We start from the raw sequence: 15,773 nt of genomic DNA, 5'->3' as shown, positions 1-15,773 counted from the left end.
ATATCCAAGTGACTTGTGTAGTGGTCCAGAGTTTGGGGTCCCCTGCAGCACCTCAGAATACATGTCTTATGTTTGTCTTGTATTACTGTCTTAAACGTGGAATGCATCAGAGTTATGTGTATTGGAGTTTGAAGGCACGAAAGGATTAATGTCTGGTCATGTCTGTTGTTGTCTGGAAAATGTATCTATCTGTTTAGCTGATGATTGGTCTGTGTCCACGTGATGTGATGAGTTGAGTGAGAGGTATCTGAAGTTATTTGGTGAGTTTGTGAGTAAGAGAGACGTAAGTGGGAGAGGAGAGATGGAGGAAGCGGAGAGATGATCTGCCTCTCATGGCAGAGCCCAGCTATACAAAGAACTCTCCTTCTAGAAGCTGCTCTTGGGGGGTATAAATGTCCATACATGGTGGAAACGAGTGGGAGTATGGGGCAATAACTGCATGTAACCGGAGACAGAAAGAAACCGCAAGAGTTCAAGAAAAAGTGAGTGTTTGGCAGTAGAGAGAGAGAGATAGATTAACTGGGAGGAAAGATCCTACAGACAACTAGGACTGTGGATGCATAATGCCCTGGGAACCCTCACTGCTTTAACACTAAGCAAATTGTTGTGTGCAAGAACTGTTTATTGTTACTGCCCGAAGAGTTTAAATAAACAGACAGGATCGATTGTTCCCGATTCTCGTTCAGAAAATACTCTGTGTGTGGAATACTTTATTTTATCGGAGTGATCCAGCGCTAAAGATGGAATGTTGGCATCACAGTGACAAACAGGACTTAAGATATCCTCAGTTACTAATTATTGGTCTCCCCCTGTGGTAACTAGGTTGGGTTGCTAGCCACCCATAGTGAGGAGACGTCAGAGCCCTGTGACAAGGTTATTTCCCTACCCCACTGTCTGCTACGCTGAGAGCCTGCTCCTCGGACTCTACACTTCAAGATGGAGTGGATTGATTCGTCACTTTATAGAACGTTGTTCCATTGCTCAACTGTCCAATGACAACACTATTAGCATTTTTGTGGACAAGCTTATGCATCTTCTTTGAGAGAACTCGCTAGATGTTTACAGGATGGAAATATCAGCTGAAGCGTATCAGACCTTAATAGAAAGTATGCCACAGACCGTATCCATTGTCATTAGAGCCAAAGGAGGTCCCCCTAAGTGTTAACATGTAAATATAACTTTTGATTCTTGTTCAGGTGCCGATTACTTTTAACAGGATAGTGTAGTTTTATAATCGCAGAAGTAGTATAACTCTGCCCATACATCTTCAACAAATGATCACTTATCCACAGCTGTTTTCACTGACTTCCCCATATACATATGAACAATTGGTTTAGATAAACATTTGATTGTTTAGAGAGTTAAGCCGCAGCCAGCCAATTTAGTGTCTCCAATGCTTCTGTTCTTCAACATCATCTGTCAGGGAAGGCTTGAGCGACCCACATATACATTAGATAGTCATTTGGCTCCACCATTATCGGTGGCTTTGGACGTCTAGGCTCTGTATAGGGCCTTAAAGCTGGAAAAGGACAGAAGCTGAACCAAGAGGTAGATTTCCCACTATCTCTGACCCTCCAACAGTTTAGCTAACGCTAAGTTGCTTAGTGGCTGTCAGTAATCGTAGCGAAGACCACTTGTATTATTACATTTGCGGTTGTACTTGCAGCTAGAAATTGCTCTTTAACAGTTTCCTGATCAAGTCCTTTGTTGCACGACAGTCCAAAACAAAAATTCCTTCTTTTTTTTTACACGCTAGTCTATAAAGGCCCATTTACAAGATACATTGGAACGAGCATGCGACAAGCTGTGGCATAGAAATCGTATATAGTTCGCTTGGCATGCGTTTACATTGAACAGTAATTGGATTGCTTTAATCGTTCCTTGGATCATAACCGCACCTATAGTTAACCCTTCTGCCACTGCTTTCTATTCAGCAGATCGTTACAAAACCTGTTTATACAAAAATAATTTGCAGCAAGCGAACTATAAATTAAATCCGCATGAAAGATCTAATCTAACGATTTATTGCTCATAGTTCGGTTAATGCACCTAACAATTATTGTGCAAAACACTCAATCTAGTGATTGTTCACACAAGAATCATGCTGTGTAAAGGGGCCTTAAGTGTGATTTAGTTTTTTTATTTTACGTAGTTTGCTTTCATGTGGTAACAATATAGAATTCATATACTTTTTTATTTTAAGTTTTATATGTTAAAAAAATGGGCAATTATTGTATGAAATTCATTTTTTCCTTTTTACTCATTTATATGTTAACGCAATAAATGTAACAAAACCTGTTCATACATCCAGTGTATAACTAAACCAAATATGTGTACTTGGTTTAACCTACTTTTCCTGTTGTACCTGATAACAAAGGTCCCAATTTTTATTCTCTTGTCTCGCTGTCACATCGATCTTATTAAAGAGGCAAAGTGCTAGCCAGAGCGCCTAGAGTGCTGGAGTGTGTGTGTAATAAATATATATATTTACTATGTCAGTATAAAAGTCATCTACTGAATGACTAAAGTCCCATTTAGACAGGATGGCAGTCATCTAAACGACTGCACGAGCACTGACGTTACCACTAAGGTCTTTGGCTCTCATGCAGAGCGTTTAGACAGGCAGCCTTCACCACTGGATCGTCGGCTTCTCGTTCCACGCACGGAGCATTAACAATAGAGATAAGCGAGCATACTCGTTAAAGGCAATTGCTCGATTGAGGATTGCCCTTAGCGAGTACCTGCCCGCTCGGGAGCAAAGATTCGGCTGCCGTCGGCAGGCGGGGAGCGGCGGGGAAGAGCGGGGAGGAACGGAGGGGAGATCTCTCTCTCCCTCTTTCCCCCGTTCCCCCTGCTTATGGCCGCAACTCACCTGTCACCCGCGCCGGCACCCGAATCTTTGCTCCTGAGCGGGCAGGTACTTGCTAAGGACAATGCTCGATCAAGCAATTGTCCTTAGCGAGTATGCTCGCTCATCTCTAATTAACACTCAGCGAGAATCCTATAATCCAGTTATTTGTTTTTATGCTTACTAAAGTCAGCAATATCGAAAAGTGAACGAATGGTAACCAATTTTTTTGCATTTATATGGGACCATTATCTCTCAATTTCGTTCAACCGAACTTTAAGCAATAATCGGCCTGTGTAAATGGCTCCTATCAAATTGATGAAGAGGGAGAGAGAACCATGCCTGGGAAGGGGGGGCTTACAGCCTACGTAAAAAGGCAAAGAAGACAGTAGGTGAGGGTAGAAGGTGCCCTCCTTGTGGTGACAGCAGGGTTACTGTAGGCCTGTCTGAAGAGGTGGGTTTTTGGGTTCCTTTTGAAGCTTTGCGAGGTGGTGGAGAGCCTAATGCACTGAGGTAGGGAGATGCAATGTATAGGTGATGCAAGAAAGAAATCTTGGAGACAATTGTGAGGAGCAGAGGATGAGGTCTTGCGAGGACCAGAGGTTATGTTTGGGAAGTATTGGGAGATTAGATAATAGACGCATGGAGGGGACAAGTTGTGGACAGCCTTGTATGTCATTGATGTCCGCGCACATACTAGCTCCCGTGCACCTGCACAGAAGCTAGTATCGCTGGCTCACAGCAGGGAAGCTGCAGGAGATTTCTCTCCCTGCGTTTACCCGCCCCTCTCCATTGACTTAAATGCTGCATAAATGATGGACGACGAGCAGATCGCTCATCGTTCAGTGTAAATAGCAGCTGTTCAGTACTGAACAGCCGCTATGTTAAGGCAATGGAGAGGGGCCGGGGAGAGCAAGGAGAGAAATCTTCTCCTGCTGCCCTGCTGTGAGCCAGCGATACTAGCTGCTGTGCAGGTGCACAGGAGCTAGTATGTGCGGGGATGAGTGTCGGGCATCGTTTGCCTGACACTCATCCCGTCTAAATGGTCTTAACGTAAGAGAGGTGGATGAGATGAGCAGCAGACTTGAGGATGGGTCATTAAGTCAATCACTTATACTACGATACCAAGTGTTGGAACCCTTTGTCACAGCTAGACTAGGTTTGATTAGATTTTATTTGAACAAAGGTTTTAGAGACACATATTTCCTAAAGCGATATATTTTTCACAGTTATATGTCTTTTTGCAATTCCAGTAATAGTCATCTGCTTGAAGGATAAACACCTCTAGACAAATACAATAATTGCATGATTCATCTCCTATCCACATGCTTACACAAAGTGATTTCGTAAGTTCTCTATTCTTGCACACAGCACTAGGGGCTTCAGAAAATATCTAGGTTAAAAGGTGTTTACCATGAATAGGTTCATGTGATCTGGACAAATTGCCTTGTCATTTGATGGTGTTTTTAGAGTCCACATGTCATCCTGTCTGACCACTGCTTTTTCCATGTGTAATTATAGGAAAACACATTACTACATAACTGTTCGTCAGAAATTGGTGTATTGGATTTTCATTGTCAAAATAGCATTGATAAAGTAATAAAAAATAAAGCAAAGTTCTGCTAATTACTGGAACTGTGCAAACTTTTTTTAAAAATATTTTTTATTATTTTGATACATTAATTGTAGGACTTTCAGTTTATTATCCAGAAGTAGATGTACATTTGTCACTACCATTAAAACTGCCTACCATAAAATGTTTCATTTGACATTCATGCTTGAGGCCAACACCCTTAGCACTACTTTAGCTAAGATTTCAACATACAGTTTAGGAATTCATGCTCATAGATATATTATGGCTAGTTGTAAGTGTAGGAAGTAGAGATGAGCGAGCACCAAAATGCTCAGGTCCTCGTTTTTGGAGTCGAGCTTTTTGTAAAATTCGAGAGCTCTATTCTAGTAACGAACCCCATTGACTTTAATGGGAGACTCAAGCATTTTTGTATGGGACCCGCCGGTTGCCGAGCTTTTTTTTTTTTTTCTATTTTTTTCCCCCCTTCCTCTCCCTCCTCCCCCTTCCTCTCCCTCTCTCGCGCGCCCTTCCTCTCCCTCTCTCTCGCCCCCTTCCTCTCCCTCCCACAAACTAGCATTGACATGTGCAGCGGGGAGTGGTCAAATCTGACACGTCAGCGGTGGGGAGGGGTTGAACACGGCGTGATGCTTGCTCGTGTAGCGAGCACCATCGAGTATGCTAATACTCGAACGAGCATCAAGCTCGACAGAGTACGTTTGCTCAACTCTAGTAGGGAGCCCTTTTGTTTCTACATATGCCTCAGTTTTATTATGGAGTTGTACATAGATTTTTTTTTGGAGACTGTCACATTAACTTTTGGACCTCCCCATTTGTGGCAAAGTTTTTTAGTGCATATAAAATGGTATGGTTACAATAATCAACAATGCCAAAAATGGGTTTTTAATATGGCATGTTCTAAAACACCGATGGAGTCTGGTTACAAGGACTTTGTACTGATCTTGAGAACTTGATAGTTTCTGTAAACCCGTTCATTTCATGCATGGTCTACTGGCATGGTCCATTGCCCTGGTGGCAGAACCAAGTGTCTTGACCAGCTAGGCTCCCACTGATTAGTGTTTTATAAAACCTTGGTGGAAATCATACTGTATTGGTAATCTGCGTGGATATTCAATAAAATACAGCTTCTAATTTTAAAAAAAAAGCCACTTTCCCGTCTTTGACACTTACTGATGTTCATTTACCTCCGCTGTTCTTTTTTTATTGGCCAATCAATCTCTAGGGCGTGTTTTTGATACTAGGCATACCTTAAGGATTTATTGCATATGCCGGTCTCAAATATATAGGTTCATCAAATAAATGGACACTTTAAATGAGAATAGGGCTTCCTGCATCAAGGTGCATTTACACGAACAATTATCGTTCAAAGAAATCGTTGGATTGTTCGAATTTGAAGTCTTTCAGGGTAAACACTGCGGATGTTTGAACGATGAATGATATTTGTTCGCTTATCATTCATTTCATGCAAGCATGAAAATCGCGGTTGGCTCTTTCACTAATATTTCGGTTTAAATACTGTTTGTTCAGTCACTCTCAATCACTTCTACCATTTAGCAAGTCACCGATTTATCTGCCTGTATAAACAGTCTGTACGAGCGAACACTGACATCATTCGCTCATGCAAGCGACGAATCGTTCTGTCTGAAAGCGCCCTTAGTTTTTCAGAAAAACCTGTTTAGGAAGTCCTGCTACTCGTCAATTGTGTAAACAAGGCTTTCATTCTGATCAGCCTTGTCCCCTGCTTGAAGGACGGGGATGTGAGACCATAAACACATGGCAGTAGAAGAAGCTATTGTCATTATGATTGTCCCACTGTTACCTGTAAAGGACACTCCAGGTATCTCCTGAGGGAATCCCTTATGTGGCGACCCTGAAATTATAAATCTGATATCTGTGTCATCTGAAATGGGCAGTGAAAAGGGTTTATAGTGAGTATACTTTACTCCGTACCTTGTGTGCTTTTTGGTATTCTCCTCTAGAGTTGCTATGCTTTATAATCCGCTGCACAACGGACTGGTAGATAGTCTTGAGCTCCAGCAGGGCATGGGCTGACTTGTGCCTCCACTAGTTTTACAATGTATATTTACTAGTATTTTTAAAGATATAGGATCATTCGTTTTTTTTTTTAAATCTGTGTGGCTATTATGTATCTTTTTTTTTTACTCCATCGCTCATTAGAGGACATAGTAAAACTTGTATAATGAAGGCAAGTTTTATTAGTTTATTCTTGCATTGTGACTCTCGCTAGTAACTGTGCTCACCTAAACATGATGCAAAGGAGTCAGCTTGCCTCTAACTCGCATTCTGTGGGGAGACTTCTTATGTATAATCTTGAAAGCCTATTTTTTTTCTTTTTTTTTTTTTTCATTTTTACAATTGTTTTTGTAGCACATGGCATTTCACAGTGCGGTACACAAATTTAGTAGGACATACAAGAACAGGCTGTATAACTCATTATTTATCATTCATTTAGACAGCATTGAGCGTTTTCCAGGACTAATAAAGTTCTGAAAAGTTTTTGTATTCCATGAACCGCGCTAAATGCACATAATGACATCTCATTTGTGGACATTCTGGGGATTCCCTTTAAAGAATCGGCACATACTGCATTATTTATTTGATGACAATTGGAAATCAAATGTGAGAACACAACATCGTGCGTACACATGCCCTTATACACTGTTGTAAGGATTAGCAACTAAGGCAACTGGTTACACAAATCTTCTACAGTGAGTCACATTCCACTCATCATAAACCGTTGTGACAGAACAACTACTGACTATATAACAGTGATCATATCGCTCATTGTTCACATCCTGTAGGCATTTCCACTGAGCTATTATCTTTCATATTCCCGTCATCTAGTCTGACCAATGAATGTTCAGTGTAAAAGGGCCTTTGTGCCCCATTTACACGAGACAATTATCAAGGATAATTCGTTCAAACGAAAATGTGCCATAATCGCCATGACTAAATGCAAAGCTATCATGCACTTTTAGTTAACTTTTTGTTTGTCACTCACTTTCAACTAGCATAACAATTGCTCGTTTGCGCACTTCTCACTGCGTCTAAACGCTCCCTGCTCAGGGTTTCACGTACAATATAAAGCACTGAGTGAGAAGTGAGCGATTTTCTGTTATGATCTGCCTGTCTAAACGTTCTGCACAAGCGCGAACAACTAGTGGTGATGTCACCGGCAGTCATCCTGTGTAAATGGCCCATTAGCCAAATGATGAATACTAATCCACAGTGTGCATCGGGTAGTCAGAGAAGCTAGTGCGGCCATGTTTGTTTATCCAGTCCCGGGGAAGAAGGGTTTGGGGGGGTCTTTAAAGCCCCATTTAGACAGGACGAATGTCGAGCAAACTATGCCCGACACTTGTACCTGCACATACACTCTCCCATGCTCCTGCACGGGAGCTTGTATCGCTGGCTCCCAATGGGGTGGCAGGAGCAGATATCAGTTCTCACTCCCCCCCTTCCTCTCGCACCATTCAGTTCACATAGTGGCCGTTCAATACTGAATAGCTGCTATTTACACTGCACTGTCATAGTTAAACTCATCGCTTATCATTTATGTTGCATAAACGATATGTTAACTGAGTGGACAGGGGCGGGGGAAGCAAGAACTGAAATCTACTCTTGTCACAAAAGTCAGAAATTGCAGCAGCACCCCTCAAAAGCCTGTTGTCAGGGGTGGAGATGCAAAAGCAATAGTGCCGTGCACGCTGAGCCCGAGCCCAGACTTTTCAATGAGCTCAGCAGAATATAAGCATAAAAGAAACAAATGGACCAGCAGCACTTGCAAAAAAAATACTTGATGAGGGAAGGAGATCCACCACGGAGTAGAAGAGTAAAAAAAGCATACCCTTATTGAATATCCCAGATAGTGAACGGACAGCAACGTTTCGGCTATAAAATTGCCTTTATCAAGCGGAAATCTACTCCTGCCGCCCCGCTGTGAGCCAGCGATACAAGCTCCCGTGCAGGAGCATGGGAGCGTGTATTTGCAGGGACAATTGTCGGGCATTGTTTGCCCAACATTCGTCCTGTCTAAATGGGGCTTAAAGGGGTTGTCCCGCGGCGAAACGGGTTTTTTTTTTTTTTAACCCCCCCCCCCCCCCGTTCGGCGCGAGACAACCCCGATGCAGGGGTTAAAAAAACAAACCGGGTAGTACTTACCCGAATCCCGGCGGTCCGGCGTCTTCATACTCACCTGCTGAAGATGGCCACCGGGATCCTCTCTCTCTGTGGACCGCAGGGCTTCTGTGCGGTCCATTGCCGATTCCAGCCTCCTGATTGGCTGGAATCGGCACGTGACGGGGCGGAGCTACACGGAGCCGGCATTCTGCACGAGCGGCCCCATTGAAGACAGCAGAAGACCCGGACTGCGCAAGCGCGGCTAATTTGGCCATTAGAGGCCGAAAATTAGTCGGCACCATGGAGACGAGGACGCCAGCAACGGAGCAGGTAAGTATAAAACTTTTGATAACTTCTGTATGGCTCATAATTAATGCACAATGTACATTACAAAGTGCATTAATATGGCCATACAGAAGTGTATAGACCCACTTGCTGCCGCGGGACAACCCCTTTAAGATATGAGAATAATAGCTTTTTAATAGCTGAAGATAAGATAACTTGTTGCAGAAAGTTATCTCAAACAATTTAACTTTGCTACATCTACTGTATAGGAACTGCAAAGGCAGGTACTTTTTTATGGGCACTTAAATTACTTTATTATTTCACTTCTATTGTCTGGGCGACGGGTGTGTACAATTAATGAGCTGTATCTGTCCTAGCAGATTCCAATTCTGTACATGCACAATGCTGTCATTGCACAGAGGAACCAATCTACAGTATAGTGATGGAAGACCACAATAATAGGATACATAGAAACTCACTGCAACTTACAATATTAGATCACATTAAAAGAAAAGTGGTGGCTCACCGTGGACATAGCTACAGTGGATGCAGAGGTCGGGATCTCGCCTACGTCCTGAACCCTATATAACCCAAAAGGTCCTTTTACCCCATATAAGGAGACTAGTCAGAGGGACCTTGATACATATTCTGCAGTGGTGTAATGGTATGTTATGTAGCTCACGACTACAATCAGAATGGTTTTAATAAAAGGACTACCTTCCCAAAGCTAGGTCAGTTGGTAGACAGGAGTTTGTACGTGATTCACGTGCAGGGCACATAGGTTTTGTGTGCGCAATAAGGCTTCATTTGTATCTTCCAATGTGGTCTTTTTTTTTATAGCCCTGATGTCCAAACCTTTTTGAAACTGGATTGTGCCAGACACCAATCAGATCCATCAGAAGATGAAGATGAAAGGGCAGATGAAAAGGTAAATTCAACAGTCCTGTTCCTGAATTGTATGTTAAAACATGTAAAATGCCCATAAATCATTTTTACCATCTGCATGTCTTAAAGTATGTTTTCGGCTATTGTTTTAGACTTCATTACACAGTTGTGTTTTTTTTCTAGTACCGTATGAAAAGATAGCCAAAAATTCACTTTTTTTTTTAAATCTTTTTTTGCCTATAGAGAAGCATGTGGGAAAATGCCAGAAAAATAATCATATGTACAGCCTGCTGCAATTTGCAAAAAACCTCATAGACCTAAAACTCCAAAACTAAGGAAAAACACTACAAGACACCCACACTGTTTAATACATTTCATAATTCCATATTGCTATGCAGCCAATATCTGAATGTGCAGGCAAGACTGGGCAGCTTTCCCAAAAGGAGTATTGACAACTTCTCTTTATCAGAACCAGCAAACAAATGCGTTTTCAGAGCATAAGCTCCTTGTTCAGTCAAGCTGGGATAGGAACAATGGTATTCCAACATGGGGACTGACTAGACTGGCATAGGTTAAAATGGGAGGGTACCACATGAACGGTTGGGACTCGACGCGGCCATAGGGAGAAAATATATGAAGTTTATGGCCTGAAACACATTTTCTTGCTGGTTATCCTAAATAAAGAAAAGTTATCAATACTTCTTGCTGCCTTGGACAAGTTATATGAACAGTGCCTCTGCCAATGGTGTGGAATGCTGGTAGCAGATGTAGGTGTACAGAAATAGAGAGGGACTCACCTGGCATAAACAGCTCAACCTGAAAAGATTAGCCGTTACGCCTCCAGTCCGAGTTCGCTAAAAGGAGGAAATAGCCATTGGTGAAGGTAACGCCCTGTTTTGGGGACATCCAGGGGAGAGCAGGCATGGAGAATCCCAAGATATTCAATATCTTGGGTGAGAACAGAGAGGAAGTAGATAAAAAAATCTCCCGCACTCAGGGTGTAACCTCACCAATGTTGTGTTCTATGGTGACATTTACTTTTTGGGAGGGGGGGGGGAGGTCTGCCTGGTCCGAGGTGACAGAGTGTTGTGAACAGATGGTAGAGAAGTACGGTACGGAGAGTATTTGGGTAAAATCAAATTTATTGGTTTCAAACACAAGTCACACTGTTATAAATGCATAAGAAGATGGGGTGAAACGCGTTTCAGAGCCTACAGTAAATCCCTTTAGCAAGCATATAGCTGATGAAATGAGACAAAGATGGTAGATGATAAAACTGTAAGAATATTGTGGAATAAAGAGAATCCAAAAATAATATATATATATATATATATATATATATATGTGTGTGTGTGTGTGTATATATATATATATATATATATATATATATATATATATATATATATATATATATATATATATATATATGAAAGAAGGTGGGGAGTTAACCATAAAGCTACTGCCTTGAAATGGTATTCAAAAAGTGAAGAAGGAGGTGATGATTTATGTTGTAGGAGTATTGATGAGTTTTTTTGCCTTTGCCCACACGTCATCACTCCAAATTCGGTGAGCATTCAGCGCACTTCCACACTATCTGAAACATGCTTGTTTTTCTCATCCACGGCCTTACTATATACTTTAGGCCCCACCATAGCCATAATATTGCTCCACGCCGCTTTTTTTTTCCTCCTGTGCATCTAACTTCTGGATGTGACATTTTTCTGCAGTACAAAAAGCATCAAAATGTCAACGTTGGATCTTAAAAAACAAGAGTGTGTGTAATACAAGCCTTTAGAGAGGTCACCATTGACAACTTGCAGCTATAGCGTGGTTGGCCGCAGGTGGCTGTGGTGTTAGTCACCATGACCCTTGCATGTCCCTATGGACAACATGTCATTGCTTCAACTTCTAGTTTTTAGATAATAATTTAAAATGATGAGAAATATAGATTCAGTTTTTGAGTTCTTGTTTTATACTTCATTTTAGATATGATCGAGATCTGGAATGTTTAATTTTATCATATTAAACATAAGCCCTGTAACATTAGGTAGTTACTGCAATACAAGAACATGGTTAAATGTGGAGTACTAGAAGGGGAGGAGTGTTACTTAGCAGTATTGCCTTGAGGAGACAGCCACAGTTTGTTCCCCACTGTTGCTATTCCCGTATGTACAGTAAACATGGCAATGAAACTGTGCTCATAGCAAGATTATTGTAAAAAGACAGACTAGTTGTTCAATGATGCAAAGAGTTTGGGTTAAAGGGTTTTCTCAGACATATATTGGCAGCCTAGTAGAGATGAGTGAGCACGCTCATTTAAGGCAGATACTAGAGCGAGCATTACTCTTCTCGAGTAACTGATTACTCGCCCGAGCAAATCCGGGGGGGTGGGGGGAAAAGTGAGAGAGATCTCTCTCTCTCTGTCAACCCGCCGCCCCCCCTCCCCCCCGCATTTGCTCAGACGAGTAAGCAGTTACTCGAGAAGAGTGATGCTCGCTCGAGTATCTGCCTTAAATGAGCGTGCTTGCTCATCTCTACAGCCTAGCCTTAAAATGGTTCAACAAATTTGATCAGTGGATGTTGAGCCCTAGGATCCAACCAACCAGTAGAATATGCCTCTGTAAACTAGGGAGGGGATGGAATGTGGCCCTTCATTCTGCTGCTCATTGAGGGTCCCATGGATTGGAGATCTACCAGTCAATTATTTAATTGTCTACCCTAAGAAGACCTGATCATTATTTTAAGCTGTAGAAAACTCCTTTCATAATTACAAGCACTCTGCTGTTCTTCTTCCCATTTATCCAATCATCTATTAGGTCTGCGGAGAAGCATAGCAGAAAATATTGTATGTGCAGAACTTGGAGGTGACAGAGACAAGACCCACAAATAGAATAATGTTCAAGAAGACATCATAAATGTATCATATTTTTAGCAGTAGTACTGTATTTCCCAAAGTTTGCTTATTTAATTGCACCCTTATGCACCCCAGTCCTTCACATCAGTGAACGATGGTTGGCTGCTATGTTTGAGGGGAAGAGGGAGCACTTCCCTCATAAATACAGTGGACTCATACCTATGAGTCCTCTGTATTCTTCAATCAATCCTATTAGCCACAAAGTGTTGTGCCATTAGGGCTAGTAGGAAAAACTAACCTATCCCTTTAATATGCTGCCTTTTAGATAGTTGTAAATGATCTTCTTTAATGTTACCAAATATCCCCATAAGTATGATAGGAATTTCTCTGGGTTAAAAGGACTTTCCAGTAATTCTATATTAGATAAATGTGGTTCCTTATTAAACACTTCATTTTGCTAAATGTTAATTTATATATGTTAAGAAGAGCTTAACTTCAATATTTTATCTTATAGAATGATTCACCCGTGCAAGATGTCAACCTGGGGCCGTCTGTAAACCCTCAGTATGTACAAATCTGTAATCGCAACTAATAATTCAAATGATTGCTTTGTACTTTGTGTACGGGGTTGTTTACATCAAATGATATATAGTTTGATTGAGCAAACAATGCGAAGCACATTATTGTCTAGAATGTCAAGGTACACCTCCGTGTTCATGGTTCTTGCCGCTAATACCAACAGACCTGAGACCATGCCACGTAAAATATCCTCTACCATACTTAGTGTAACTGTTGGCACAAAACACTTGGCAAAAAAAAAAAGTTCTCCAAGCATCCTCCACACCCAGGTACCTCCAGCTGATTTGAAGATGGAGTATTGTGATTCGTCACTCCATAGAATGTCCTACCTCAACTGTTCAATGACAATACTCCATGTACCATTGGAGATTGGAGAGTTCTCTCATAGAAGATAAATCATCCTAACATTTGTAGGATGAATGGAGGGAAATACCAGCTGAGGTGTGTCAGATGTTACTAGAAAGTATGCCGAGGAGAGTTTTTGATGTCATTAGGGCCAAAGGAGGCCCCATTAAGTACTAACATATGTAGATACATACTACTTTTGATACTTAGTCAGGTGCCGAATTACCTTTTGGTAGGATAATGTATCTTAGGCAAGCTGTGACTGGCGCCGCCGGCACATGCTCTTCCAGTCCACTTCCCCCCAGCTACTCTCTGGTTATAACTACCACTGTATATGTTGATTAGTCAAAAATAAAATTAGTAAACCAGTTTTTTTTACACAGGCTGATCCTCTGCCCAATTATCAAGCAACAATCAACCATATAGAATGTCAATGGGCACTTTTTACTGCTGTTTACATGTGGCAGAGGATTGTAATATGGGGATGAAAAGTCTGTAATACAATTGTTCATTCGTGTACAGATATCCTTCAACAGCAGCTAATTCCTTATGCCCACATAAAAGATCCAATTAGCCAATGAATAGGCACTTGCTCGTTAGTCAGCTGATTCTGAATTTATTCACAAGGGACGATTAATGGGGAAAACAAACATATAGTTAATTTAATGATGCCTTTTTTAAAATGTATGCATAATCCTCATTATTAAGCAACAAAAAGCTGGTGTGTGACAAGGAGTACATGAATCTGCACAACTCATTATGAAACCGCAGATGTTAAACTGACATTATACTTGTATAGATTGTGGGACTCTGCTTAGTGTATTCAAGGACAGTGAAGGAAGTGGTTTATTTCATGCCACATACAGAATGCTACAGTAAGTTTCAAGATGAACTTCCCTTATCCTGTGTGACTATTGCAACAAAAATACATTTAATTGCTAAAAATCTAAATATCATGTTATTGTGTAAAATTTATTTGAATGATTTTAGGGGCAAGAAGGTTTCTAGGAACATTTATTTGCCCAGTCATCAGCCCTGTGAAGGTAGTGCTGATCCCCTGACAATTGAACAAATGCTTCTTTGTCTGGTGTTCACATTCTTCATCTAGCACCAAAACTCAATGCTGTTGGCAGCTCACAGTGTAAACAGGGGGATCACAGTGATGAAAGGGGATAAATGATCATATGAAAGATCATTCCTCCCCCATAAAGTCGGAAACAGCCTGTGTTAAAGGCCAGGTAGACAAGTGCCTCAGGGTCCTTTTACGCAGGATGATTGCTGAGTGCCTAAGCGCCCAACAGTCATCTCAAGGATTATTGCTCCTGTGCTTTCTGAATGGAAGTGGCGTGTGCCGGAGATCTTTAAGCTGCCCACCTCCATTCAGAGTAAACAGGTAGTCCTTCGTAGATGAATGACTGCCTGTTTACATGGGACGATTATTGTCCCGTTTGTATGCCTGCATAAAATGAATGACAAACGAATTATCATTTGCTCATTGGTTGACTGCATTTACACTGAAGGATATTTATCAATCAGTTTTTGCATAATCCAATGATTATTTGAATGACAATTGTTCCATGTAAAGGGCCCTTAGGGCTCGTTCAGACGAGTGTGGTTTTAGCGCAGTATAGGCGCGTGAGAAGATCGTGGCTATACTGCACTAAAGATCTTGTGAACAGGTGATTTCCACCTTTTAAGTCTCGAGCTTAATTAGCTGTGAAATTGCCCGTTCACACGGTCGGGAGGTGCATGTTGCGTGTTATCCAGATCCCATAGGAGTTTATGGAAACTCTTCTGCAGCAGGTCAGGCCCTATCTTTTTTCACAGCACGGATCTTAGATGCGAGCTTTTCAGTCGCACGTTCTATTTTTGTCCAGATGTGAGTATTTTGCACGTCTAAAATTCCTTCATCTGAACGGTTCTATAGGAAACCATTGTTTCTAATAGTCGCAATCTTTTCACGCACTTATAGTGCTCTCACAATCGTGTGAAAGAGGCCTTAGACTCCTTTTACATGTCCCGACCACACTGATCAATGAGAGCTAATTAAGGAGACTGGTGCTTATTCTACTTGGACTTTTAAACCAGTTAATCCAGAGTCTGGGGAATGAACGATCATTCATACAATCATTCATTTCCTATTGGGTTTTGTCATGGTTGGCATCAGATCCCACATTTACCCTAGGAGATGTACTACCAACTACCATTATTTTTGATGCCACCTAAAAGATGAGACCACTTAATGA

General features: G+C 41.4%; 1 protein-coding gene across 1 annotated transcript in view; it reads left to right on the top strand.

Moving 5' to 3' along the window:
- The window catches only part of SGK3 (serum/glucocorticoid regulated kinase family member 3), a 75,510-nt gene that overhangs the window by 41,785 nt on the left and 17,952 nt on the right, over positions 1-15,773 (top strand). Inside the window, exons 6-7 of the mRNA XM_066578995.1 lie at positions 9,705-9,792; positions 13,118-13,167. Coding sequence (XP_066435092.1) covers positions 9,705-9,792; positions 13,118-13,167 — 138 coding nt within the window. The remainder of the gene's footprint in view (positions 1-9,704; positions 9,793-13,117; positions 13,168-15,773) is intronic.

This window comes from Eleutherodactylus coqui, chromosome 9 (assembly GCF_035609145.1).
Source record: "Eleutherodactylus coqui strain aEleCoq1 chromosome 9, aEleCoq1.hap1, whole genome shotgun sequence".
Taxonomy (NCBI): domain Eukaryota; kingdom Metazoa; phylum Chordata; class Amphibia; order Anura; family Eleutherodactylidae; genus Eleutherodactylus; species Eleutherodactylus coqui.
This window is presented reverse-complemented; position numbering and strand designations above follow the sequence as displayed.